Here is a 25,865-nt window from a genome sequence, read left to right as displayed (position 1 = left end):
TCTCTGAGCAAAGCACGATGGGCACTGGGGCCCATGCCTGTGGACCTATACTTACAACCACGTTCTCGTGTGTGGACCTTCACTACTTTGGTAGGGCTCTTGGTGTGCTTGGTAGAGTTAGGGGGGTGTTTGTCTGGTTTGGTGAGGTGTTTGTTTGCTAGGCATGTGAGTACACAACTGGTTGGGCTCAGGTTACACAACTGGTCGGGATATGGTCGTTTCGGACACGAGACGATTCAGCTAAACTTGTAACGTACGATTATGTTACGTTGTTGAGTAGAATAGATACACAGCATTTAGTGGGTTTTCATATTTATTTAGCAGTCTTGGATACAGCAGTGTCGGAGACGCTGAGACGGAGCTTTGAGCAGAGCAGATCGAGAGCTGAGTGTGGCCGGAGTCGCAGAGCTCTATGTGGAAGAGCGTTGTAGCTGGATGTGGTCCTAGTCTGCTGTCTGTTCTGTGTCGAAGCTGTAGCGTCTTGGGGTCGATTAGAACTGCCTACGCTAAGTGCTACATTCTTGACTGGAAATTGTACTGTTGTCTATTCTCATATCGCTTCCTTATATTTGGTGACTACCCCCTCACCTTTCTCTACTAGGATAGGAGGATGTGAGAACTGTTACCTGTAATTAGGGATAGGATTATAGCTTGTGTAGTTAGTTCTAATTAATTACGCCATTAAGATAATGAGACAATGGAGCGAATATAAGGATTACTCGCTACAGGACTCCCTCTGCCAGGGAATGAAAGAAAAGCAATACAGTACAACAAAAAATTCGAGACTACTGGTCCCTGGGTCGCTGTGGAACGTGTAGTCCGGTACCAAAAGATGCAGGCAGTGTGTGGACAAACTCGGTGTAGCAGGAGAGAAGAATGTGCATGATTGTTGCGTCCTTGGGTCGCTGGTGGAGCATTTAGATCCGGGGCGGATGGGTTCAGGCACTAAGACAATAGGAGCTAATGTAGACACGTAGGTAAGACAACGAGGGAATCACTGCTAGAGCGGAATTGTCCTGGAGACGACGAAGAGTCGGAAATGCAAGCTGTAAGTCCTGTACTGCGCAAGGTGTTTGAGTCGGCAGGGTATCAGAATGCAGTGAACGTGTAGATGAATCTGACGAAAGAGCAGCTGTCGTCGGCGTCCCTATAGGACAAGCAGTGCCCTGGCAGCGACGGAGAGTCGGCAGGACAGACTGTAGATCCTACATGATGTAATCATTGATGAGGCTGTCAGACGAGTGAGTAACGATCGTGAAGCAGCAAGCCGTAGCAGATGAAAATGCAGCGATGATCGCGATGAAAATCATAGCTGTGGCGAGGGTATTGGCAGCGTTCCATGACAGGTGGCAGCGGTCCACAGCAAGCAGTAGCAGTAGAGGTCCAGTGAGAGTCCATGTTGTAGTCCATCGTGGCTGGGTATCGTCGAAACTCTCCGGGGTCACCAATGTAACGTACGATTTTGTTACGTTGTTGAGTAGATTAGATACACAGTATTTGGTGGGTTTTCATATTTATTTAGTAGTCTTGGATACAGCAGTGTCGGAGACGTTGAGACGGAGCTTGGAGCAGAGCTGAGTGAGGCCGGAGTTGCGGAGCTCTATGTGGGAGAGCGTTGTAGCTCGATGTGGTCCTAGTCTGCTGCCTGTTCTGTGCCGAAGCTGTAGCGTCTTGGGGTCGATTAGAACTGCATACACCGAGTGCTACATTCTTGACTGGAAATTGTACTGTTGCGCTCACCATAGCCCGTGCTACCTGGAAATTTTTGTTCTAGGTAGCGAATCTTAAACAACAAAATGTACTGTTGTCTATTCTCATATCGTTTGCTTATATTTGGTGACTACCCCTCACCTTTCTCTACTAGGATAGGAGGATGTGAGAACTGTTACCTGTAATTAGGGATAGGATTATAGCTTGTGTAGTTAGTGCTAATTAGATACGCCATTAAAATAATGAGATAATGGAGTGAGTATAAGGATTACTCGCTACAAACTCATTTTCTGTTTTAAAACTGGATGTATTGTTATGCTCTTGGGTGGCTTAATCTTTATCAATCAATATTGTTATGCTAGGCTATATTAGGTTAGGTTATTAAGGTTAGGCTGCATTGGGCTTCGTTGAATTAGACTGGTGTGATTTGGGTTACGTTAGGTTGGGTTGAGCTAGGTTAGTCAGGTTTCAAAATTCAAAATTCCACTACGCCACTGAGACTGCTCCGTGGCGTAGTGTTACAGCACGCGCCCGGCTCTTCGCCAGCGCTTTGACCTGCCGGCCGGGAAGGATTGACCGGGCGACGATCCTTAACTGCTCACCCAGCAGAGAATAGGTTGTTTGGCCCTTGTGTGCGATGAGACTTGTATCTGGAGTATAGTATTAACTTAAATAATTCGTTTGTTAGACAATATATGATATTCAGATCTATAAATTACTTTAGAGAGACGTATAATGCATATAAATATTAATTTACACATTCCTGGCGGTATAAACTAGGAATTTCAATATGGCGTTCAAATAGTTTTAGGCAGAGGGTCTCTGGGTCGGTTGGTCGCTTACGGCTATGGCGCCGCCAGTCGTCAGGAAGCAGCGGCGGTGTGAACATCGTCGCTCCTGTGTAGGTAAGGCTGATCAATTTTTTTTTTTTTTTTTTTTGCTATCTGAGTAGTTAGGAGGTACGTACGAATATATAGTCTACCTCCACCTACAATGCTTAATGCATTATACATTTGTTCACTATTATAACATTGAGTTTTTGTAAAGGCTCTGAGGTTCATTTGCTTCCGTATTGTTTTTTTTTTCATCCGGGTTCTGTAGTGTTCAAATGTTTGTATTCCGCTAACGCTAAATAGTCCGTCCTCTCTCGGATATTGTGGAAGATTTTGAGGATCATTATTTGCCAATATTATATGGGTAGGATATTATGTAAAATACACTTCCAAAGTGTTAAACCACTATGTCGTCCAGCTAGGCTCGTTAACGCGGCGGTCGACCCCCCCCCTCCACCCACCCAAGACGCATTTATTATCGACTTTCATATACGGTGTATTAAAAATAGTTTTTATCTTTTATAAATTAATTTTATACTCTATGTTTAATTAGGCGTATAGTAGGTTCCGTATTTAGGTTCTGTTGGCAATTATTTGCACTTGAAGGATGTGGAGGGTGAAGCATTTACAGTTGCCTGTCCTCAGGCCAGGCTCGCCTACGGACTGCGTATTCAGAATTATTCTCGCGTATAAGGTAATATTATTTCATCAAGTTAATGGTTTAAAAACTAAGTTTAGTGACAAGCGACAGTCCTGTGAACACTGCAATAGATGAACTTCCCAACAGGAAGGAGCGGGGACACCCTTCCAGGAACTGGATTTACCTGAGGGCCACTAACGCTAGTGGCCTCGATGAGGACAGTAAGCCGGCGGCTTGTCAAAGGTCTCCCCCCCATTTGCTTTGATTTTTTCCAGCTGTATTTTAAAACCCAGCAGAGTTTTGACGTTTACGGCTACGGTGGGTAGGCGGTTCCACGGGTTTACAACCCTATGGGTGAAAAAGCATCTTCTGTTTCCTGCCCAACATTCTGGCTTGTTGAATTTGAACTCGTTGCTCCTTGTTCGTGTAACATCTGACCTTTTGAAGACATTATCCTAATCGACATCCTCCAAATTGTTCAGTATTTTAAAGGTTTCTATGAAGTCCGCCCTGTCATACCTGGTTTGTGGTGTTGTTGTCCCTGTGGCCCTCAACCGTTCCTGATACGAGATGACTAAGCTCTGATTTTTGTCGTAAGACATAGCTCCATTGCTCTGGTAAGACATGGCTCCAGAGCAGCTGTGTCTTTCTGAAGATCTCCATGGTCAGGCAGGTCTCCATGCCTGGATGCAATAATTCATGTGGAGGCGCACCAGAAACTTGTACAATTGAAGGTCTACTTTCTTTTCCTTGAAGGTAAAGGTACTCCGGTTACACAACTGGTTTGGCTCCGGTTACACAACTGGTGGGGCTCCGGTTACACAACTGGTGGGGCTCGGGTTACATAACTCCGGGGGTGTCACTTGGGTTTCGGGTTGTGCATAGTCGGGCTCCGGTTACATAACTGGTCGGGCTCCGGTTACTTAACTGGTCGGGCTCCGGGGGAATCACATAGCTTCGGGTTGTGCATAGTCGGGCTTCGGTTCGTGCATAGTTGTGGTCCAGGGGTTGTGTCTCTTTGCCGCATGTTTCTTTGCTAGATCATCATGGTTGTTTCTTTGCTAGATCATCATGGTTGTTTCTTTGCTAGATCATCATGATTGTTTCTTTGCTAGATCATCATGGTTGTTTCTTTGCTAGATCATCATGGTTGTTTCTTTGCTAGATCATCATGGTTGTTTCTTTGCTAGATCATCATGGTTGTTTCTTTGCTAGATCATCATGATTGTTTCTTTGCTAGATCATCATGGTTGTTTCTTTGCTAGATCATCATGGTTGTTTCTTTGCTAGATCATCATGGTTGTTTCTTTGCTAGATCATCATGGTTGTTTCTTTGCTAGATCATCATGGTTGTTTCTTTGCTAGATCATCATGGTTGTTTCTTTGCTATGGCTGAGTGCATGTTTATTTTCAAGGGTTTCATTGTTGTATTTTTGCAAGAGTTCCAGGTTTCTTTTTTGTATAGGGCTCAAGTGTTTGTATGCTTTGGCTCCAAAGTTAGTTGTTAGAGGCAAAGGGGGGGGGGCTGTTGTTAGGAAGAGCTAAAGAAGGGTTTGTGTGGTAGAGCTGGGAATGGAGTTTGGTTGGGGTCTGGGGCTGTTTGTTTAGCTTGGTGGGGGTTAGATGAGATGTATTCTTGCTAGGCTTGCGGTTACACAACTGGTCCGGGTCCGGTTACACAACTGATCTGGCTTCCGTTACACAACTGGTCGGGCTCCGGTTAAATAATTGGTCGGGCTCCGGTTACATAACTGGTCGGGCTCCGGTTACTTAACTGGTCGGGCTCCGGGTGTGTCACTTAGCTTCGGGTTGTGCATAGTCGGGCTTCGGTTCGTGCATGGTTGTGCTCCAGGGGTTGTGTGTTTTTGCCTCATGTTTCTTTGCTAGACCATCATGGTTGTTTCTTTGCTAGATCATCATGGTTGTTTCTTTGCTAGATCATCATGGTTGTTTCTTTGCTATGGCTGAGTGCATGTGTATTTTCAAGGGTTTCATTGTTGTATTTTTGCAAGAGTTCCAGGTTTCTTTTTTGTATAGGGCTCAATTGTTTGTATGCTTTGGCTCCAAAGTTAGTTGTTAAAGGCAAGGGGGGGGGGCAGTTGTTAGGAAGAGCTAAAGAAGGGTTTGTTTGGTAGAGCTGGGAATGGAGTTTGGTTGGGGTCTGGGGCTGTTTGTTTAGCTTGGTGGGGGTTAGATGAGATGTATACTTGCTAGGCTTGCGGTTACACAACTGGTCCGGGTCCGGTTACACAACTGATCGGGCTTCCGTTACACAACTGGTCGGGCTCCGGTTAAATAATTGGTCGGGCTCCGGTTACATAACTGGTCGGGCTCCGGTTACTTAACTGGTCGGGCTCCGGGTGTGTCACTTAGCTTCGGGTTGTGCATAGTCGGGCTTCGGTTCGTGCATGGTTGTGCTCCAGGGGTTGTGTGTCTTTGCCTCATGTTTCTTTGCTAGACCATCATGGTTGTTTCTTTGCTAGATCATCATGGTTGTTTCTTTGCTAGATCATCATGGTTGTTTCTTTGCTAGATCATCATGGTTGTTTCTTTGCTATGGCTGAGTGCATGTGTATTTTCAAGGATTTCATTGTTGTATTTTTGCAAGAGTTCCAGGTTTCTTTTTTTGTATAGGGCTCAATTGTTTGTATGCTTTGGCTCCAAAGTTAGTTGTTAAAGGCAAGGGGGGGGGGGGCATTTGTTAGGAAGAGTTAAAGAAGGGTTTGTTTGGTAGAGCTGGGAATGGAGTTTGATTGGGCTCTGGGGCTGTTTGTTTAGCTTGGTGGGGGTTAGATGAGATGTATACTTGCTAGGCTTGCGGTTACACAACTGGTCCGGGTCCGGTTACACAACTGATCGGGCTTCCGTTACACAACTGGTCGGGCTCCGGTTAAATAATTGGTCGGGCTCCGGTTACATAACTGGTCGGGCTCCGGTTACTTAACTGGTCGGGCTCCGGGTGTGTCACTTAGCTTCGGGTTGTGCATAGTCGGGCTTCGGTTCGTGCATGGTTGTGCTCCAGGGGTTGTGTGTCTTTGCCTCATGTTTCTTTGCTAGACCATCATGGTTGTTTCTTTGCTAGATCATCATGGTTGTTTCTTTGCTATGGCTGAGTGCATGTGTATTTTCAAGGGTTTCATTGTTGTATTTTTGCAAGAGTTCCAGGTTTCTTTTTTGTATAGGGCTCAATTGTTTGTATGCTTTGGCTCCAAAGTTAGTTGTTAAAGGCAAGGGGGGGGGGGGCAGTTGTTAGGAAGAGCTAAAGAAGGGTTTGTTTGGTAGAGCTGGGAATGGAGTTTGGTTGGGGTCTGGGGCTGTTTGTTTAGCTTGGTGGGGGTTAGACGAGATGTATACTTGCTAGGCTTGTGGTTACACAACTGGTCCGGGTCCGGTTACACGACTGATCGGGCTTCCGTTACACAACTGGTCGGGCTCCGGTTAAATAACTGGTCGGGCTCCGGTTAAATAACTGGTCGGGCTCCGGTTACTTAACTGGTCGGGCTCCGGGGGTGTCACTTAGCTTCCGGTTGTGCATAGTCGGGCTTCGGTTCGTGCATGGTTGTGCTCCAGGGGTTGTGTGTCTTTGCGTCATGTTTCTTTGCTAGATCATCATGGTTGTTTCTTTGCTAGATCATCATGGTTGTTTCTTTGCTAGATCATCATGGTTGTTTCTTTGCTAGATCATCATGGTTGTTTCTTTGCTAGATCATCATGGTTGTTTCTTTGCTAGATCATCATGGTTGTTTCTTTGCTAGATCATCATGGTTGTTTCTTTGCTAGATCATCATGGTTGTTTCTTTGCTAGATCATCATGGTTGTTTCTTTGCTAGATCATCATGGTTGTTTCTTTGCTAGATCATCATGGTTGTTTCTTTGCTAGATCATCATGGTTGTTTCTTTGCTATGGCTGAGTGCATGTTTATTTTCAAGGGTTTCATTGTTGTATTTTTGCAAGAGTTCCAGGTTTCTTTTTTGTATAGGGCTCAAGTGTTTGTATGCTTTGGCTCCAAAGTTAGTTGTTAGAGGCAAAGGGGGGGGGGCAGTTGTTAGGAAGAGCTAAAGAAGGGTTTGTGTGGTAGAGCTGGGAATGGAGTTTGGTTGGGGTCTGGGGCTGTTTGTTTAGCTTGGTGGGGGTTAGATGAGATGTATTCTTGCTAGGTTTGCGGTTACACAACTGGTCCGGGTCCGGTTACACAACTGATCGGGCTTCCGTTACACAACTGGTCGGGCTCCGGTTAAATAATTGGTCGGGCTCCGGTTACATAACTGGTCGGGCTCCGGTTACTTAACTGGTCGGGCTCCGGGTGTGTCACTTAGCTTCGGGTTGTGCATAGTCGGGCTTCGGTTCGTGCATGGTTGTGCTCCAGGGGTTGTGTGTCTTTGCCTCATGTTTCTTTGCTAGACCATCATGGTTGTTTCTTTGCTAGATCATCATGGTTGTTTCTTTGCTAGATCATCATGGTTGTTTCTTTGCTATGGCTGAGTGCATGTGTATTTTCAAGGGTTTCATTGTTGTATTTTTGCAAGAGTTCCAGGTTTCTTTTTTGTATAGGGCTCAATTGTTTGTATGCTTTGGCTCCAAAGTTAGTTGTCAAAGGCAAGGGGGGGGGGCAGTTGTTAGGAAGAGCTAAAGAAGGGTTTGTTTGGTAGAGCTGGGAATGGAGTTTGGTTGGGGTCTGGGGCTGTTTGTTTAGCTTGGTGGGGGTTAGATGAGATGTATACTTGCTAGGCTTGCGGTTACACAACTGGTCCGGGTCCGGTTACACAACTGATCGGGCTTCCGTTACACAACTGGTCGGGCTCCGGTTAAATAATTGGTCGGGCTCCGGTTACATAACTGGTCGGGCTCCGGTTACTTAACTGGTCGGGCTCCGGGTGTGTCACTTAGCTTCGGGTTGTGCATAGTCGGGCTTCGGTTCGTGCATGGTTGTGCTCCAGGGGTTGTGTGTCTTTGCCTCATGTTTCTTTGCTAGACCATCATGGTTGTTTCTTTGCTAGATCATCATGGTTGTTTCTTTGCTAGATCATCATGGTTGTTTCTTTGCTAGATCATCATGGTTGTTTCTTTGCTATGGCTGAGTGCATGTTTATTTTCAAGGGTTTCATTGTTGTATTTTTGCAAGAGTTCCAGGTTTCTTTTTTTGTATAGGGCTCAATTGTTTGTATGCTTTGGCTCCAAAGTTAGTTGTTAAAGGCAAGGGGGGGGGGGGGGGCAGTTGTTAGGAAGAGCTAAAGAAGGGTTTGTTTGGTAGAGCTGGGAATGGAGTTTGGTTGGGGTCTGGGGCTGTTTGTTTAGCTTGGTGGGGGTTAGACGAGATGTATACTTGCTAGGCTTGTGGTTACACAATTGGTCCGGGTCCGGTTACACGACTGATCGGGCTTCCGTTACACAACTGGTCGGGCTCCGGTTAAATAACTGGTCGGGCTCCGGTTAAATAACTGGTCGGGCTCCGGTTACTTAACTGGTCGGGCTCCGGGGGTGTCACTTAGCTTCCGGTTGTGCATAGTCGGGCTTCGGTTCGTGCATGATTGTGCTCCAGGGGTTGTGTGTCTTTGCGTCATGTTTCTTTGCTAGATCATCATGGTTGTTTCTTTGCTAGATCATCATGGTTGTTTCTTTGCTAGATCATCATGGTTGTTTCTTTGCTAGATCATCATGGTTGTTTCTTTGCTAGATCATCATGGTTGTTTCTTTGCTAGATCATCATGGTTGTTTCTTTGCTAGATCATCATGGTTGTTTCTTTGCTAGATCATCATGGTTGTTTCTTTGCTAGATCATCATGGTTGTTTCTTTGCTAGATCATCATGGTTGTTTCTTTGCTAGATCATCATGGTTGTTTCTTTGCTAGATCATCATGGTTGTTTCTTTGCTATGGCTGAGTGCATGTTTATTTTCAAGGGTTTCATTGTTGTATTTTTGCAAGAGTTCCAGGTTTCTTTTTTGTATAGGGCTCAAGTGTTTGTATGCTTTGGCTCCAAAGTTAGTTGTTAGAGGCAAAGGGGGGGGGGGCTGTTGTTAGGAAGAGCTAAAGAAGGGTTTGTGTGGTAAAGCTGGGAATGGAGTTTGGTTGGGGTCTGGGGCTGTTTGTTTAGCTTGGTGGGGGTTAGATGAGATGTATACTTGCTAGGCTTGCGGTTACACAACTGGTCCGGGTCCGGTTACACAACTGATCGGGCTTCCGTTACACAACTGGTCGGGCTCCGGTTAAATAATTGGTCGGGCTCCGGTTACATAACTGGTCGGGCTCCGGTTACTTAACTGGTCGGGCTCCGGGTGTGTCACTTAGCTTCGGGTTGTGCATAGTCGGGCTTCGGTTCGTGCATGGTTGTGCTCCAGGGGTTGTGTGTCTTTGCCTCATGTTTCTTTGCTAGACCATCATGGTTGTTTCTTTGCTAGATCATCATGGTTGTTTCTTTGCTAGATCATCATGGTTGTTTCTTTGCTAGATCATCATGGTTGTTTCTTTGCTATGGCTGAGTGCATGTTTATTTTCAAGGGTTTCATTGTTGTATTTTTGCAAGAGTTCCAGGTTTCTTTTTTGTATAGGGCTCAAGTGTTTGTATGCTTTGGCTCCAAAGCTAGTTGTTAGAGGCAAAGGGGGGGCAGTTGTTAGGAAGAGCTAAAGAAGGGTTTGTGTGGTAGAGCTGGGAATGGAGTTTGGTTGGGGTCTGGGGCTGTTTGTTTAGCTTGGTGAGGGTTAGATGAGATGTATACTTGCTAGGTTTGCGGTTACACAACTGGTCCGGGTCCGGTTACACAACTGATCGGGCTTCCGTTACACAACTGGTCGGGCTCCGGTTAAATAATTGGTCGGGCTCCGGTTACATAACTGGTCGGGCTCCGGTTACTTAACTGGTCGGGCTCCGGGTGTGTCACTTAGCTTCGGGTTGTGCATAGTCTGGCTTCGGTTCGTGCATGGTTGTGCTCCAGGGGTTGTGTGTCTTTGCCTCATGTTTCTTTGCTAGACCATCATGGTTGTTTCTTTGCTAGATCATCATGGTTGTTTCTTTGCTAGATCATCATGGTTGTTTCTTTGCTAGATCATCATGGTTGTTTCTTTGCTATGGCTGAGTGCATGTGTATTTTCAAGGGTTTCATTGTTGTATTTTTGCAAGAGTTCCAGGTTTCTTTTTTGTATAGGGCTCAATTGTTTGTATGCTTTGGCTCCAAAGTTAGTTGTTAAAGGCAAGGGGGGGGCAGTTGTTAGGAAGAGCTAAAGAAGGGTTTGTTTGGTAGAGCTGGGAATGGAGTTTGGTTGGGGTCTGGGGCTGTTTGTTTAGCTTGGTGGGGGTTAGACGAGATGTATACTTGCTAGGCTTGTGGTTACACAACTGGTCCGGGTCCGGTTACACGACTGATCGGGCTTCCGTTACACAACTGGTCGGGCTCCGGTTAAATAACTGGTCGGGCTCCGGTTAAATAACTGGTCGGGCTCCGGTTACTTAACTGGTCGGGCTCCGGGGGTGTCACTTAGCTTCCGGTTGTGCATAGTCGGGCTTCGGTTCGTGCATGGTTGTGCTCCAGGGGTTGTGTGTCTTTGCGTCATGTTTCTTTGCTAGATCATCATGGTTGTTTCTTTGCTAGATCATCATGGTTGTTTCTTTGCTAGATCATCATGGTTGTTTCTTTGCTAGATCATCATGGTTGTTTCTTTGCTAGATCATCATGGTTGTTTCTTTGCTAGATCATCATGGTTGTTTCTTTGCTAGATCATCATGGTTGTTTCTTTGCTAGATCATCATGGTTGTTTCTTTGCTAGATCATCATGGTTGTTTCTTTGCTAGATCATCATGGTTGTTTCTTTGCTAGATCATCATGGTTGTTTCTTTGCTATGGCTGAGTGCATGTTTATTTTCAAGGGTTTCATTGTTGTATTTTTGCAAGAGTTCCAGGTTTCTTTTTTGTATAGGGCTCAAGTGTTTGTATGCTTTGGCTCCAAAGTTAGTTGTTAGAGGCAAAGGGGGGGGGGGGGCTGTTGTTAGGAAGAGCTAAAGAAGGGTTTGTGTGGTAAAGCTGGGAATGGAGTTTGGTTGGGGTCTGGGGCTGTTTGTTTAGCTTGGTGGGGGTTAGATGAGATGTATTCTTGCTAGGTTTGCGGTTACACAACTGGTCCGGGTCCGGTTACACAACTGATCGGGCTTCCGTTACACAACTGGTCGGGCTCCGGTTAAATAATTGGTCGGGCTCCGGTTACATAACTGGTCGGGCTCCGGTTACTTAACTGGTCGGGCTCCGGGTGTGTCACTTAGCTTCGGGTTGTGCATAGTCGGGCTTCGGTTCGTGCATGGTTGTGCTCCAGGGGTTGTGTGTCTTTGCCTCATGTTTCTTTGCTAGACCATCATGGTTGTTTCTTTGCTAGATCATCATGGTTGTTTCTTTGCTAGATCATCATGGTTGTTTCTTTGCTAGATCATCATGGTTGTTTCTTTGCTAGATCATCATGGTTGTTTCTTTGCTAGATCATCATGGTTGTTTCTTTGCTAGATCATCATGGTTGTTTCTTTGCTAGATCATCATGGTTGTTTCTTTGCTAGACCATCATGGTTGTTTCTTTGCTAGATCATCATGGTTATTTCTTTGCTATGCAAGGGCCGTTTTGCCTAATAGGCCAAGTGATTTTCTATTTTTCAATAAAATGTTTCCAATTAGTTTATTTGAATCATTGATATTATGTTATATTAAGAATATAAATAATTGACTTAGTTATGTTAGTTTAGGTTCGGTTAAGATAGGTTAGGTTAGATTAGGTTCGGTCATATATCTACGTTAGTTTTAACTCAAATAAAATGCAATTTACTCATACATAGTGAAATGAATAACTTTATCATTTCATAAAGAAAAAACTAGAAAAATACATAAATTCATGAAAACTTGGCTTATTAGGCAAATAGCGTCTTGCATAGTAGGCCGAGTACTGAGTTTTGGCTACTAGGTACAACATATATATATATATATATATATATATATATATATATATATATATATATATATATATATATATATATATATATATATATATAATGTTCTTTGTTCATTTTTATAAAATATGACTGACTCAATATTAATTTTTTGTACAAAATCAGATATGTAACTGTATAACCTTGCATAATAAAGTGTACACCATAAATAAAGGGGGTGGTAGGAGAAGCGAACACTCATACGTATTCAGAGTTAAATGACAAGTTTTTCTCTGAATGCTCTGTGTTCCCTTCTTTGAGGCTGTGGGTCCCTATAATTGCACCAGAGGTGGTACTCCACCTCTGTACATACATACATACATACATACATACATACATACATACATACATACATACATACATACATATATATATATATATATATATATATATATATATGTCGTACCTAGTAGCCAGAACGCACTTATCAGCCTACAATGCAAGGCCCGATTTGCCTAATAAGCCAAGTTTTCATGAATTAATATGTTTTCTCTAGTTTTTTTCTTACGAAATGATAAAGCTACCCATTTCATTATGTATGAGGTCAATTTTTATTAATGGAGTTAAAATTAACGTAGATATATGACCGAACCTAACCAACCCTACCTAACCTAACCTAACCTATCTTCATAGGTTAGGTTCGGTTAGGTAGCAGAAAAAGTTAGGTTAGGTTAGGTTAGGTAGGTTAGGTAGTCGAAAAAACATTAATTCATGAAAACTTGGCTTATTAGGCAAATCGGGCCTTGAATAGTAGGCTGATAAGTACGTTCTGGCTATTAGGTACGACATATATATATATATATATATATATATATATATATATATATATATATATATATATATATATATATATATATATATAAATAATGTGTGCGGAAATAATAATAATAAAACAACATCGTGTAGTGTACTCTATATATCAAAATATATTACTTTGAAATCCGTATCAGTCACTAAAAAAAAAAAATATTGGGCTACTCTTATTACAAATTCGCTACTTTTCGACCGTCAGCTCGCTACTTTTCGCAATTTGGACCTGGCAACCCTACAAACATCTACCACCCTCGTCGTCGCCCTTAAATCAACACCACCACTACCTTCGGGTTCCTCACGCCCGTCTCACCTCTTGTAGTGTTGTTTGTTGTTAAAGATTCGTTACCTGGAACAAAGTTCAAAGTAGCACGGGCTATGGTGAGCCCGTTCATGTAGTGGCTTAATAATCTGCATCAATCAATTGTTATACTGTCGTGGGGCGGCGGGGAGCGCCCGGCCCCAAGTCAACAACACTGAGATGTCTCGGATTGTTAAATTTGCTCGTGTTTTGAGGAGAAATCCCAAGAAATCCATATTCTTCTCAGCAGTATTAGCGGGTGGTGTGAACTACGGCAACAACAAATATGAGTGAGTGGCTTTGAGGTGCTTTTCTATGAGGAACTGATGTAGATGTCGCATTTTCTCTTGTTATTTTCTTCACTTATGCAACTTACAACAGTGTGCTAACTCCCAGGTGCCCAGTTACTGCCAGTTGTAATGTGGTAAAGCATCTTGTCCTCCTCTTAGATAAAGGTCATTTTGTAAACATAGTTTGTCTACGAATTTCTGGTGTTTAAACTTCCCAACCTAGCTCAACCTAACTAAATCAAACTTAACCAGAGATAAGTATTCATCTGACCAGTGTATCTGGGTCTCTTATTCCCCTTAATGTTATTAGATCTAAACCAGCAGAACCATATCCAGCTTAACCTAATGATGATAAAGTTTAAAAATTAGAAATCATGTTTTTTTTTCAAAGTGCCTGTGTATTGTTGGACCCTAACCCAACCATACCTTGCAGTTACCTTGCGTTGGTTCACAGGATCAACGTCCCCATTGCCTGGCTTCTGACCAAGCTTCTTGTTGTTGGATTGGTCAACCAGACTGTTAGACATGTCTGCTTGTAGCCTGATGTATAAATCACAGCCTGGTTGATCAGGTATCCTTTTGAGGTGTTTTCTGCGTTCACCTGTAAACACCATGAGAGGTTGGCCAGTTATCCTCCTTATGTGTAGAGTGAGGGTCTTGAAAAATCTGGGGTCTTTGATGTTAATAGTTCTGTGTACCAATTACATGTTTGCTTTCCAACGGGGGCCATATTTAACTTCCTGTCATGCCTCCTGGTTTTATGTGGAGTTAATTCCATGTGTAGATTTGGTACCAGTCCCCCTAAAATGTAATTACTATATGTATCTTTCCCACCTGTGCTCTAGGGTATACAGATTTTAACATTTGAAGTGGTCACAATGTTTAGATGTTTTATTGAGTTGATTCTGGCAGTAAAAAGATCTTTGCACATTCTTCAGGTCAGCCATTTTCCCCAGACTTTAATGGGGCTGGTATTGTGGAACAATATTCCACCTAGATAGCACTAGTCTCTTGGAAAATATCGTCATTGGTATGGAGTCTCTTGTTTGAAAGGTTCTTGTTATCCAACCTGTGACAACTACTTTATTGTGCTCCTTAAAAAGTAAGGTCTTCTGTAATTATTACTCCCAAATTATTTATATTGCTTTTTTGTTCTGTTCTGTAGCTTGATTTAACTGTGATATACATGTGATTTCCATTTATATCAGCTGCATTATTATCATATACATGTATATATATATATTTTTTTTATCATTTTATAGAGAAAGCCAGATGATGCGAGCCTTCTGTGAAGAGGCCATGGTTTATGGTGAGCGCTCAAGACCATTAGGTGAACCTGAGCGACATGTTACTGTTCTCTTAAATCCAACAGCTAAGGGCAGGTCAGTAAAATATGATCTCCTTGATCAGTTTTTTATATACATTAGTATGCATTCTTTATGACCATGACAGAAAAGGCTTTCATAATTAAAATTACTAACAATATCTGCTGCAGTTCTTTATTGCCTCAGGAAACCACCCCTTCATGCCTTTCAACTTTTTGTGAGGTCACATTTCTCCAACCGGTTGCCAATACATATATTCATAGTGTGTAGACACCTTGTATACAGTATTTTAAACCTAAAGAAATAGAGATTGATTTTGATTTGTGTACATGTACAGAATTTATATTTTCATGGCATTCTGTATAAATGTTTTACTCTTAGGTTTATGCCATTTATTAATCTCTTATTCATATTCTTGTATTGCACATGATTTTTTTTCTCGTGCATGGATTGTTTACGAAAGTAGTGTATTCGTTTGCATTGCTGAGTTTTATCCATATCTGTATGTTTTACTTTATTATTTTACATTTATCAACAGCAAAGGCAAAGCACATTTTGAACGTTACTGTGCTCCACTCTTGCATTTGGCTGGAATTAAAGTTGCAATTGTGAAGACAGAGCATGAAGGACAAGCCAGAGACTTGATGGAAATCATGGAGAACACTAATGCTGTTGTTGTAGCTGGTGGTGATGGAACCCTGGGAGAAGTGAGTCATGACATTGTGTGTTTTGTGCATCTTACATGTACAGTATTGTCACTACTACAGGATAATGTAACCATTGCCCTGTGCATTAGTTTAATGTATCAAGTCCTCTGTGTGCATACAAAAATTATTCTCCTTTCCCCCCCACCCCATTTTTATCTAATATTGTTAAAATGTGTGTGGAACTTCTCTGCTCAAAAATATGGTGCACATATATAGTGACACGTTATATTCTGAAGAAAATATAGAAGCAGTGAAATGAAGAAAAATTAAACTTCCTTAGAAAGGAAATTCAAAACTTGGTTTTGAAAGGGGAAACAATGCAAAAATAGCATAATAATGGAGTAGCATGTACTGAAAATACATTATAATGTGTTTTATAATGAGACCACACAGGGACAGTTGGCAGACAGAGATTTCATTCTACTTATCAGTCTAAAATTATGTTCTGCACTGTCACTACAAGTCTGCCAGCCAGATATATCTTCTTAAATTTAGTTTCAATCCAATGTCATTGGTAGTATTTGTTCACATTAACTTGCAGAAAGCTCTTACATTATATGCCTCCATAGTTTTCTCTCATGACTTGGAATTGCATCCCATTGAATTTATATACTTTTCTAATATCCTATATTTATCTGACACCAGTACTGTTTCATTACATTCAATTTCTTACTCTTTTAGGTGCTTACTGGTTTATTGCGACGAGTTGATCATGATGAAGCTGCTCAAAGATTTCCGCTGGGTATTCTACCTCTTGGCAACACTAACACTTGCACTTCAGCTATATGGGGATTTCAGGGAGATCCTGGACCACGACATCTAGCTGAGGCAACGATGGCAATTGTACAAGACATCAAGCGACCAATGGACGTAATGGAAATAACGCCATTACAGGTATGGGGATCCTAAATTTTATTATTAACTATGGTTCGTGACCTACTACAAGGTTTGGAAAAGTATTATAAATTATTACATTTTTAATTTAATTCATCTCCATGCCACGTCTGCATCTACAGGAATACAGAGCAGGATAAGCACTTCCATTTGTTGTTGACCATGTGTGGCAAAAAATAAGATTTGAGTGTATATGAAAAGATTCTTGTTGAGCATGCCTTTTGGTTGTTTTGTTAGGCCATGTTCTGCTTTTGTCAAGGATTGGATTGCACAACAGCCAGGCAAGGTCGGCAATTAGTCCCATGTGCAGCAGATTTTTTCAGACATCCCCATGCATCATAGGGAGTGAAGAAAAATGCTACAAAAAATATTTTATCCAATTCGAAATAATCTCCAGATTCTGTTGTATGTATATCTTCAGTACCCAAAGAAAAACTCCAAACAATACTCTCTCAAAGAGATGCTAACCACTGCTTTTCTAATTGTCAACAGAGCATTTAGGAGGCGGCCACCTCACATTTCATCTGACTCGCACCATACAGCATAGGGAAAGTCTGGACAAAATGGGAGCAAACTAATGGCCTGCTCATAAAGGAGCGTTTTATCTATATTCTGTCTTATTTCTGAGCTATATCGGTCATTTGCTTCCTTAGATAAGAATAGCCACTAAAAACTAAATATATAGAATATTTAACCCACACTTATTGTGCTGCACAGTGGAACCACTAGGAGAACCTTAACTCATAAAACAGACATACACAACCCAACTTGGAGACAATCGTCAGAAAGACAGATGGAAAATACCAAACTGACAACATTGACAGTGAATCCAAGATAGGTAATGGGACATAAATGTGTGTGGTTTGTTCTGCAAAAACCCTAGATTCACTTGAGTTTTATCACTCTGTGAAGCAGCTGAGACTACCGTGCCTTAGTAACTGAGACACCAAGAGTTACTGGTGCAAGGTCACAACAGGGGTACTGAAGTTGGACTAATGACTAGATGATCCAAGCATGGATGAAAATAGGATCCCTTAAATATCCATCATTGTTGGGTCTCTTGGTAGCTCCCAAAGATACCCACCTTGAACTTTTTAAACGTTATTTACCATACCAGGCTCTAGTGAATTGTGAGTACCTGCTGGAGACCAAGACCAGAATTTGGCTTCCTCAGTAGAGACATAGGGAAGTCTAGAGATGCAAGATCACCACAGTACCAAAGAAAAAACTACCAAAATGGTAGTCCACCAAAACAAGCAACTACTTTGACAGCATTTGCAACCTTGATTTTAACTATGCACACCACTTATTTTCTAGGTCCAACCGCATGTGTTTTTCTGTTGTCAATATATGTACTGTCTTAACAGAAGGATAGACTGAACTAGCATATTTCATGTGCAACTGTGAAATTCATACCATATTTATGTTTAATTTTTATTTATTTATTTGTCAGAGTCCAGAACAAGAAGGAGAACCAATGCCAAAATCAGTTTATGCAGCATCCATGGTGGAGTGGGGAGCATACAGAGATGCCGCAAATAGAAAGGAGGCCTACTGGTATTGGTCTTTTTTAAAAAGATATATGACCTATGTTTTCTCCAGCTACAAAGGTAATTAATAAATATAAGATCTTAATACAGTATTTCATGATTAATTTAGAATATTAATTTTACCTTTATTGTATTAAATTTTCTGGGAGGAGCCCCTTAGTAGTTACCCAAATTTAAGCACTGTATAGCCAAGTCTGGAGAAATGTACAACACCTCTGAGACCCACATGACCCATCAGGAGCCAGGATCAGAAACTAGCTCACTATGAGGTGTAAGGGAAGCCTGGAAATCCAAGGTCTACCTAAAACCAAGAAAAACCACCAGAGAGGTTACTATTTCCCTTCAGCCTTCAAAATAAGGTTGAAGGAAAATAGCAACCCTAATGTAAACAAGGAAAATGATCATTGCTGTGGGGAAACTACTTATAACTGTGATGTACTGAATATAGTGGCTGTTACTATATGGCAGCCCAAATCTTTTGAGGTTCTGGTTAGCCATGCACATCACTCACTAAATAGGAATAGTTACAAAAGTTTTGCTAATACATTAGTCCTAACTAACAGGTGAGGAAGCAACCAGCCATACCCTGTGCTCACCTATCTATCATTGACTGTGGAAGTGAGGTCTAGCTCTTTATGCCTCACCTACTATACTTGTTGTACCTGTTGTATCACAGCTTAACTATTCTGACATCTGAATATTTTGTTGAATTTGGCCTTAACCATTGCACTGCATATAGCATACCTAGAGAGGGTTTTAGGAGTTCTATGCCCCGAGCCCAGCCTGAAGCCAGGCCCGACTTGTGATAACTTGGTCCAACAGGCTGTTGCTTGGAGCGGCCCATTTGTCCACATATCCACTACAGTCTGGTTGGTCCGGCACTTTTTGCAAGAACCTGTTCAAGTGCCTCTTTAATACATCCACCTTCGTTCCGGCATTATTTCTAATGCTTGCTGGTAAGGTTTTGAACATTCATAGACCTCTGAGGTTCAGACAGTGCTCTCTGATTGTGCCTTTGGCACCTCTACCTCTCATTAGTTCTATTCTGCATTTCCTTCCGTACCTATCATATGTTATTATTCTACCGTGCAAATTTGGAACTTAGCGCCTTAAAGCGCTCGATGATCAGTGCAAAAAATGTTTGAATTTAGCAGTATGTACTATATTTTAATGTTTATAATAGTTTTAATGCTTTGTGATTTGACATGAAAATTTTTAAATTTGGCTATTATGACATTTTCTGGTTTTTAAAAGTTATCAGGTAATGTTATTAATTCATTAACAGTTGCACCACAAAGTTGTCACATCAAACAGGTGCAGGGGTTAAAGTTGTGGAGGGAGGATTCACAGAAAACGAAGGCTCAAAAACCGGCAAACAACTATCGCAAACAAGTCACACAGACCAAGAGATTCACTCAAACAAGCTCAAAACTCTTTGGTACTGATTACCACTTATCAAGCAGCCTGGCATCTAGCTCCCACCCAGCTCCCCAAGTCAGTTCTGTTCCTGATATTTGTCACCACGAAAGCTAGTAATGCTTCTGATAAAAAAAAAAAAATGCTTCTGATCATGCCATCTCGTGGGCTTGCCTCAAAGATTTAAGCGAAGTCTTGGACATCCTTGGACTTGCTTATCTTGTGGGAGGCCATTTGCTTTATTGTATTGTTTCCTATTTTAGTATAGCTTCATATGCATGTTTTGATTCTGGCTTGTGTGCTTGAGTTTTTGGGTGTTTTGGGCTGCATGCATTCAAGGTTTTCTTCCCTGTGTGCCTGCTAATGCTGCCCATGCACAGCCAGAGTTTCCTTTCTCTGGTGTGTTCGGGTGTTCATTCCTGTGAGGCCAGCCCACCGGGTTAGGGGCCTTGCCTTGGATTGTTCAGGGGATCTTGATTCCTCTGGTGGGCCCCTTGGTTGGGGGTGTTCTTTGGTTGTGTTGAGTTGTACTGGGGGTTCTCACACTTATTTACATGGTACACCGCGGTTACCTTCCGTATCCTGGTAGTTAGGCATGGGTGGTGTCTTCCTCCAGCAAACAGCCCCAGTGCCTGGGGGGTACCCGCTTGATTTTCCTTCAGGCCCTAAGAATTCCCTTTTGTCTCCATTATGATCCTTATGGAGCAACCTGGCAAGCCTGGTCTCACTATTTGCCAGTCTGAGTGGTGTTCATCGTCTTTGCTACTTGACAATAATAATTATTTCTGTCCTCACCATTCTGCTTGTTGGGTTGGTGATGTTCATGACCCTGAGTCCTGTGAGGAGTGTTCTTACTGGGTCTCTGCCTTAAGTAACTGGCTATACATACCTCAAGCACAGCACAATAATGCACTACCAAGTACAAAGCCAAGAAGTGATGAATGTAGTGTAATGCATTCCAAGACATATAACATTAAAGCAGCCTGCATAATATACGAGTTAAAGATATTATGGGAAAAATGAGATGTGCTCTAGAACTAAGTGTTATCACAACAAATTTTAATTGTGTTTATAATACTGTAAAATATAAGGTATTACTGACACTTTGTGCAGTATTATATGTTGTTCATTGTGATGTGGCCAGAGTGAGTGAGTGAGTGAGAAGCTTGTTGCTATCAAAGTGGAAATAAGCCATACAATCTTTGCAAATAGTACTGAATAGTTAAGTGGATTTACCAAATCATTTTTGTTTTGTTTTGAGTAAGAATTCCTATATTTATATTTAACCTGATACTAATAAGTATACAGTAGAGCAGTTAACTGTATTAGATTAAATATTTGATTTTCAGATATCACATGGGACTGCTCAGCACAGGTGGAATATTCTGCTCCTTGCAGTGGTTGCTCCCGATGCCATGCTGATACTGGCCCACAAAATACAAAAAAAGACAATACACCTGAAACTCCTCGAAGATGGTGGATGGCATATATTCCAAAGCCAAAATTGGTATTAGGAAGTAAATCGGGTAAACATACAAGCATTTTTGAATGCATGATCCCTATTTGATACTTCTCATATATTAGCTGTCAGTTTCAGTATGTGGGATCAGTAGTATATAAATTCAAGATAATAGCATTGGGAGAAGTAAAAGAGAGTACATTAGTACAAGGAAAAAGTTATTGTGAACCTGTTGAAAGGGTATTTAAAAATGACTAGTATTAATGGTAAATAATGATGAGATCACATGCTATTGTATTGCTACTCCTTCTTCCTGATATTGGGGGGAAACATAAACATGGAATGAGATAAGCAAGTCCAAAATTCAAACTGCATATCATTAGGTGTGGAGGAAAATGTCTTTACTATATGTACTGTACAGTATATGAAGATCTTTCCCTAACCATGTAAATTTGTGTTTATTGCATGTGTGAATACAAATTATATTTATGGACAAAAAATGACAAATATGTTTATTTTGGACTTTCCTGGTTAGAATTGCTGCTAATCCAGATGCCTGGCTACCTTGTAGGGGAAACAGGAGGTGGGGGGGGGGGATCATATGATCTGGAGTAATGAGTGTAGAAAGTATTACAAAATATACAGCTAGGAAAAGGAATACGTGTAGACTTAAAGAATCTTATCCTTTCAGAGATCAAACTGACAGATTTACTAAAATACTTTTCTCCTGTTTCTTATAGATGAAGAAAAAATAGACTACAGTACTATAATTAATGAAGAATGTGGAGTAATGCACAAGACAACCATCACCAATATCTGTGATGTTTGTTTGTCGACTAAAAACACACCACAATCCTTGGAAGTTCCTAGCTATGCGGTGGCACTGAAAACAGGTAATGTTCTCCAGTTTACATATACTGCAGTGTCAAACTGAAAACAGATTTTCAGATAATATATATTTTGGACGTAAAAGATATAATGTTAGTTGTACATACAATCAAAATAGAAATTTAAATGTATTGGTTGTCCTTGTATATATAAATCACCAGATGCAAGTCCTCAGCAGTTTAAAGACAACATACAAAAATAGAATACTGTGTAAAAAAACTTCACAAACATGCCACCCAAACATCATGTTGCTTGTTGACTTCAATTTATGACACCTAAAATGAAAAAAAGTGGCAAATGCAGTTGCTCCAGAGAGAATCCCAGGAAGCAGTCTATATAAACAGTCACTCACAAATGACCTCTTAGATGTGTGACAGGTTTGCCTTCAACCAGATAGTAGAACCAACTGGAAAAAAAAAGTCTAGATATTATTTTTATAAACATTATAAACTGATTAGGGACGTAATTATTACAAATACATGTTACTGAAATCACAACCTAATTGAAGTTCAGACAAGCATAGGCAATAGACGTGTACAACCAGTTTCAAATCCAAGAGTAGGAAAATTCAGCAAATTCAGTTTTAATAACAAACAGATTAACTGGGAACAAATAAACCAAGACCTTGCCCAAATAGGTACAGTAGCACTTGAAATGTCTGTCACATAACACTAAGTATTGATAATTCCATTATTGCTATGTATGCCTATCCTCAGGTCCTGTCGACATCGGAACTTTCGAATTTATAAAAGAAGGTTGGAGCAGAGAATGGAATAAAGTAAAAAATTATGCCTCGGAAACTATTGTTGGTGAAATAACATTGAGACCAACAGGAGAAACAAAAACAAAAAAGGTAAGAATTATGGATACAGTCTGTAAAAGTAGTTTCAGCCAGAGCGATTATATTAAAAGAAAAGAATTCGGCGAATAAGGTATTGCTGTGTTCTCGATTCCATACTGTATGAATGACTGAGGCAACTTAGATTACTGCCTGTGATTCTCAAACTTGTTTGTCTAATTATTTAATTCATAATATTTTATTGTTAGTGGGGAACCACAACCACATTATCTTGATTATATAAGGTCAAAGGTAAGATCAATGACATGTAGGCAATCATCACCCAAACAGTCAAAGGTTAAGATAAAAAAAATTGGTAGCCATTCTTTACCCAGAGTCCCTGCATGCACATGTACCATTATTATGGATTCAGTCTTTAGCAATGATACAGTCCCCACTATTTCCCATTCACCTTTAGCTTTTTGGTAATTCCCAACTCATTCACCTAGAGTTAAAAAACAAATTAAGTGCAGGAATTATTTGCCTATTTCGGAGAAGCCTTTTTCAACTTGCACTCTGGTGAAACTAAGCCTTAACCATGGTACTGCACAGCCTTTACGTGAAACCCTCCTGTGATGTGCGAGAAATTTGTTTTTCCATTCTGATAGTTAAAATGTGTAATCATTTTACGGGAATGATCCTGTAATTCATGGGAAAGTAAAAAAAAAATTGTATGTGAAATACTGTAACTGTGATGGAGCAGAGAATTTGAGCAATTTATGGGTGCCAAGTGAGTAACCACTCGGAGATGCTAGCCCCAGTAATTATCAAGTCGATCACAGTTGACTTAATAATGGTCCAGAACGAACTGAAGCGTCGTCGTCTCTTCTCTTCTAGTGTGTGGTTTGGTCATCATATCTTCAGCTACGTTATTGTGAATCATCGTCTGCATATATGACACTATCATAGCAAAATAATCAGATACCTGTACAGTGGTACCTCGGCTTACAAGCGCCCCTAGTTACGAGTTTTTCGAGTTACGAGCAAGATTTGCTCGGAAAATTTGTATCGGGATACGAGGGTTGCCTCAGGATACGAGAGTGTTGATACGTGTACGGGCCAACTAGTGCGTGGTGGCATGGCGATCATCGCTCAGTTTACTGGTGCCTCGCGCCCAGTGACTATCCCGCCTCAATTCTTCACCAGGATTTACAGTATTTTGTTGGATATTTGGCCATTTGAACATAAAAGTTATTATATATCTCGCAATGGGTCCCAAGAAAGCCAGTGGTAAGGTTCAACCTAAGAAAATAGTTGTGAGTAAAGGATGTCCCTTCCTCATTAAGAAAGTGTGTTAAGTATGAGAAGAACTGCAAAGTTTTGTTGAAAAAACTCACCCAGATAAAGCTGTAGCAGGCCGTTGCATTGACCTTTTAAATGACAATGTGATGTCTTACTACAGACAAGTGTTAAATTGTAGGGAAAAACGAGTGTCTTTAGACAGCTTCTTAGTAAGACATGCAAGCAGTGAGCCACAAGCAGGTCCTAGTGGTATGCAGGCAAAACGTGCCAGAGAGTGCACACCAGAGAAGTCCTCACTGCCTGATGTTATAATGGGAGGACTCCCCTTCCAATCAGTAACCTCTCCCCTTCTCCCCCCTCCTCACCATCTTCTATACGCCAACAGCAGTCATCAGCAAGGGTTAGTAATAACTTAAACATAGTTTTGTACTGTATATTTCGATGAATTAGGTATAAAATTTAGTTTGAAGTGAGGTTGTTGGGTAGTCAGGAACGGATTAATTCCTTTCCCATTATTTCTGATGGGAAAATTAGCTTCGGTTTACGAGTTTTCGAGTTACGAGCCGTCTCCAGGAATGGATTAAACTCTTAAACCGAGGTACCCCTGTACTTATTTTATTCATCATTAAATGGTGATGTGACCCATAGTTGCATGGCGTGCTCCGAGCTCCTACATGGACTACCGTTGGTTGCTCTGTCAGAAGGAATGCAGACAATTTTTTTCAAGATGGCATCTGTTTACTGTAGGCCTGAGGAACAGAATGTGAGCCTGCATATTTATGGGTGTTTGAATTGTTCACTATATCTGCAAACAAGTTTTCTTAGCACAGTACCATGATTAACTAAACATTTGTATTTTCCACGGAACAATTTGTACTGACCATCCAGGAATTTGATAGAACTGGGTTCGTTAGTGAACTTAATACTCTGTATAGTTTTCCCAGCTTGGTCCCTTTTGATAATTATGTACTTATATTTAAAAATTACAGTACAGTATTGTACTGCATATTGGATCTATAAAAAGACAAATGTAAAAATTTTTATTAATTTTTAATCTAAGAAAACTATAGTACCTGTATCATGTACTGTATATGTTAGATATTAATATACAGGGTAATTTTTTTACTACTTACAGGGTATTGATCGAGAACTGAACATTGACAGTGAAACCTTTGAAGTTCGGCCAATGAGGATTAAGGCAAAGCCGAGTGCAGTCACAATTTTTGCACCAATAAATCCTCCAAGTACTGCTCATGGTGGTTGAATAAGGATTTGACAAAGGTTATCTTTTCCTCAGAAGAATGTTTTGAAAAATGGTGAGAGTTCTTGATTAAATTCTATTACAGTTAAAGTACTCTATTATGTAAGTGCTATAATAAATACCTGTATAAGACGTGCTGAAGTTATTAACCCTAAAGTGTAGTTATCATTTTATGTTGATCTGGATCAGGGTTTTCCCCTCAAATTTTTGAGGGAGGACTCTTTCCCCAAATACATTCCCATACCTCTCTCATCTAACGACATAGACTCTGACAAACCCTACCGACTACATATCCCAGCAATGAGGCAAAGAGCAACATCCCCATCCCAAGCATGCATGCATGCCATTCCTTCCATAAAAGTGTTCCCGGTTATCGGTGAATGATATTTCATTGGCTTGCCAATATTTGTCTATTTGGCAATTAACTTAATTGTGTTGGACATCCATTCATTTCCTTCTCCCTTAATTGAAGGAATGCCACATATAATCATGATCCTTCCCCCTGCTCCTAACTCATTCAATGGCAGTCTTATGCATTTGTATTAGTGCCTCACTCCTCAATCTTTCTACCACATTTCCTCTGGTACTAATACAAATACTGTAATGAGTTACTTTTCATTAGCATTCATAACATTACTGACTTTGCTAACAATATCCCTCAATTCCCACTCCAGGTTAGCAAACCCTTAACCTGTTTTCCTAATCCCCAGCTCAGAAAGCCCTGGCAATGTATCTGACCTGT

The 25,865-nt window shown here is 41.1% G+C and overlaps 1 protein-coding gene across 2 annotated transcripts; it reads left to right on the top strand.

Moving 5' to 3' along the window:
• The first annotated feature begins 2,556 nt into the window (after positions 1–2,556).
• Mulk (acylglycerol kinase-like protein Mulk) lies at positions 2,557–25,255 on the top strand. Of its 2 annotated transcripts, none has more exons than XM_069300650.1 (9): positions 2,557–2,615; positions 14,806–14,925; positions 15,407–15,575; positions 16,257–16,469; positions 17,923–18,079; positions 20,785–20,961; positions 21,635–21,787; positions 22,499–22,635; positions 24,998–25,255. In XM_069300650.1, the coding sequence occupies exons 2-9, from the start codon at positions 14,816–14,818 to the stop codon at positions 25,124–25,126; spliced, it is 1,245 nt and encodes a 414-aa protein (XP_069156751.1). In that variant the 5' UTR covers positions 2,557–2,615; positions 14,806–14,815; the 3' UTR covers positions 25,127–25,255. The 2 variants fall into 2 exon arrangements, with proteins under 2 accessions (XP_069156751.1, XP_045581500.1); XM_045725544.2 differs by lacking the exon at positions 2,557–2,615 and adding an exon at positions 13,170–13,543.
• Positions 25,256–25,865: the final 610 nt, after the last annotated feature.

Source organism: Procambarus clarkii, chromosome 44 (assembly GCF_040958095.1).
Source record: "Procambarus clarkii isolate CNS0578487 chromosome 44, FALCON_Pclarkii_2.0, whole genome shotgun sequence".
Lineage (NCBI taxonomy): Eukaryota > Metazoa > Arthropoda > Malacostraca > Decapoda > Cambaridae > Procambarus > Procambarus clarkii.
This window is presented reverse-complemented; position numbering and strand designations above follow the sequence as displayed.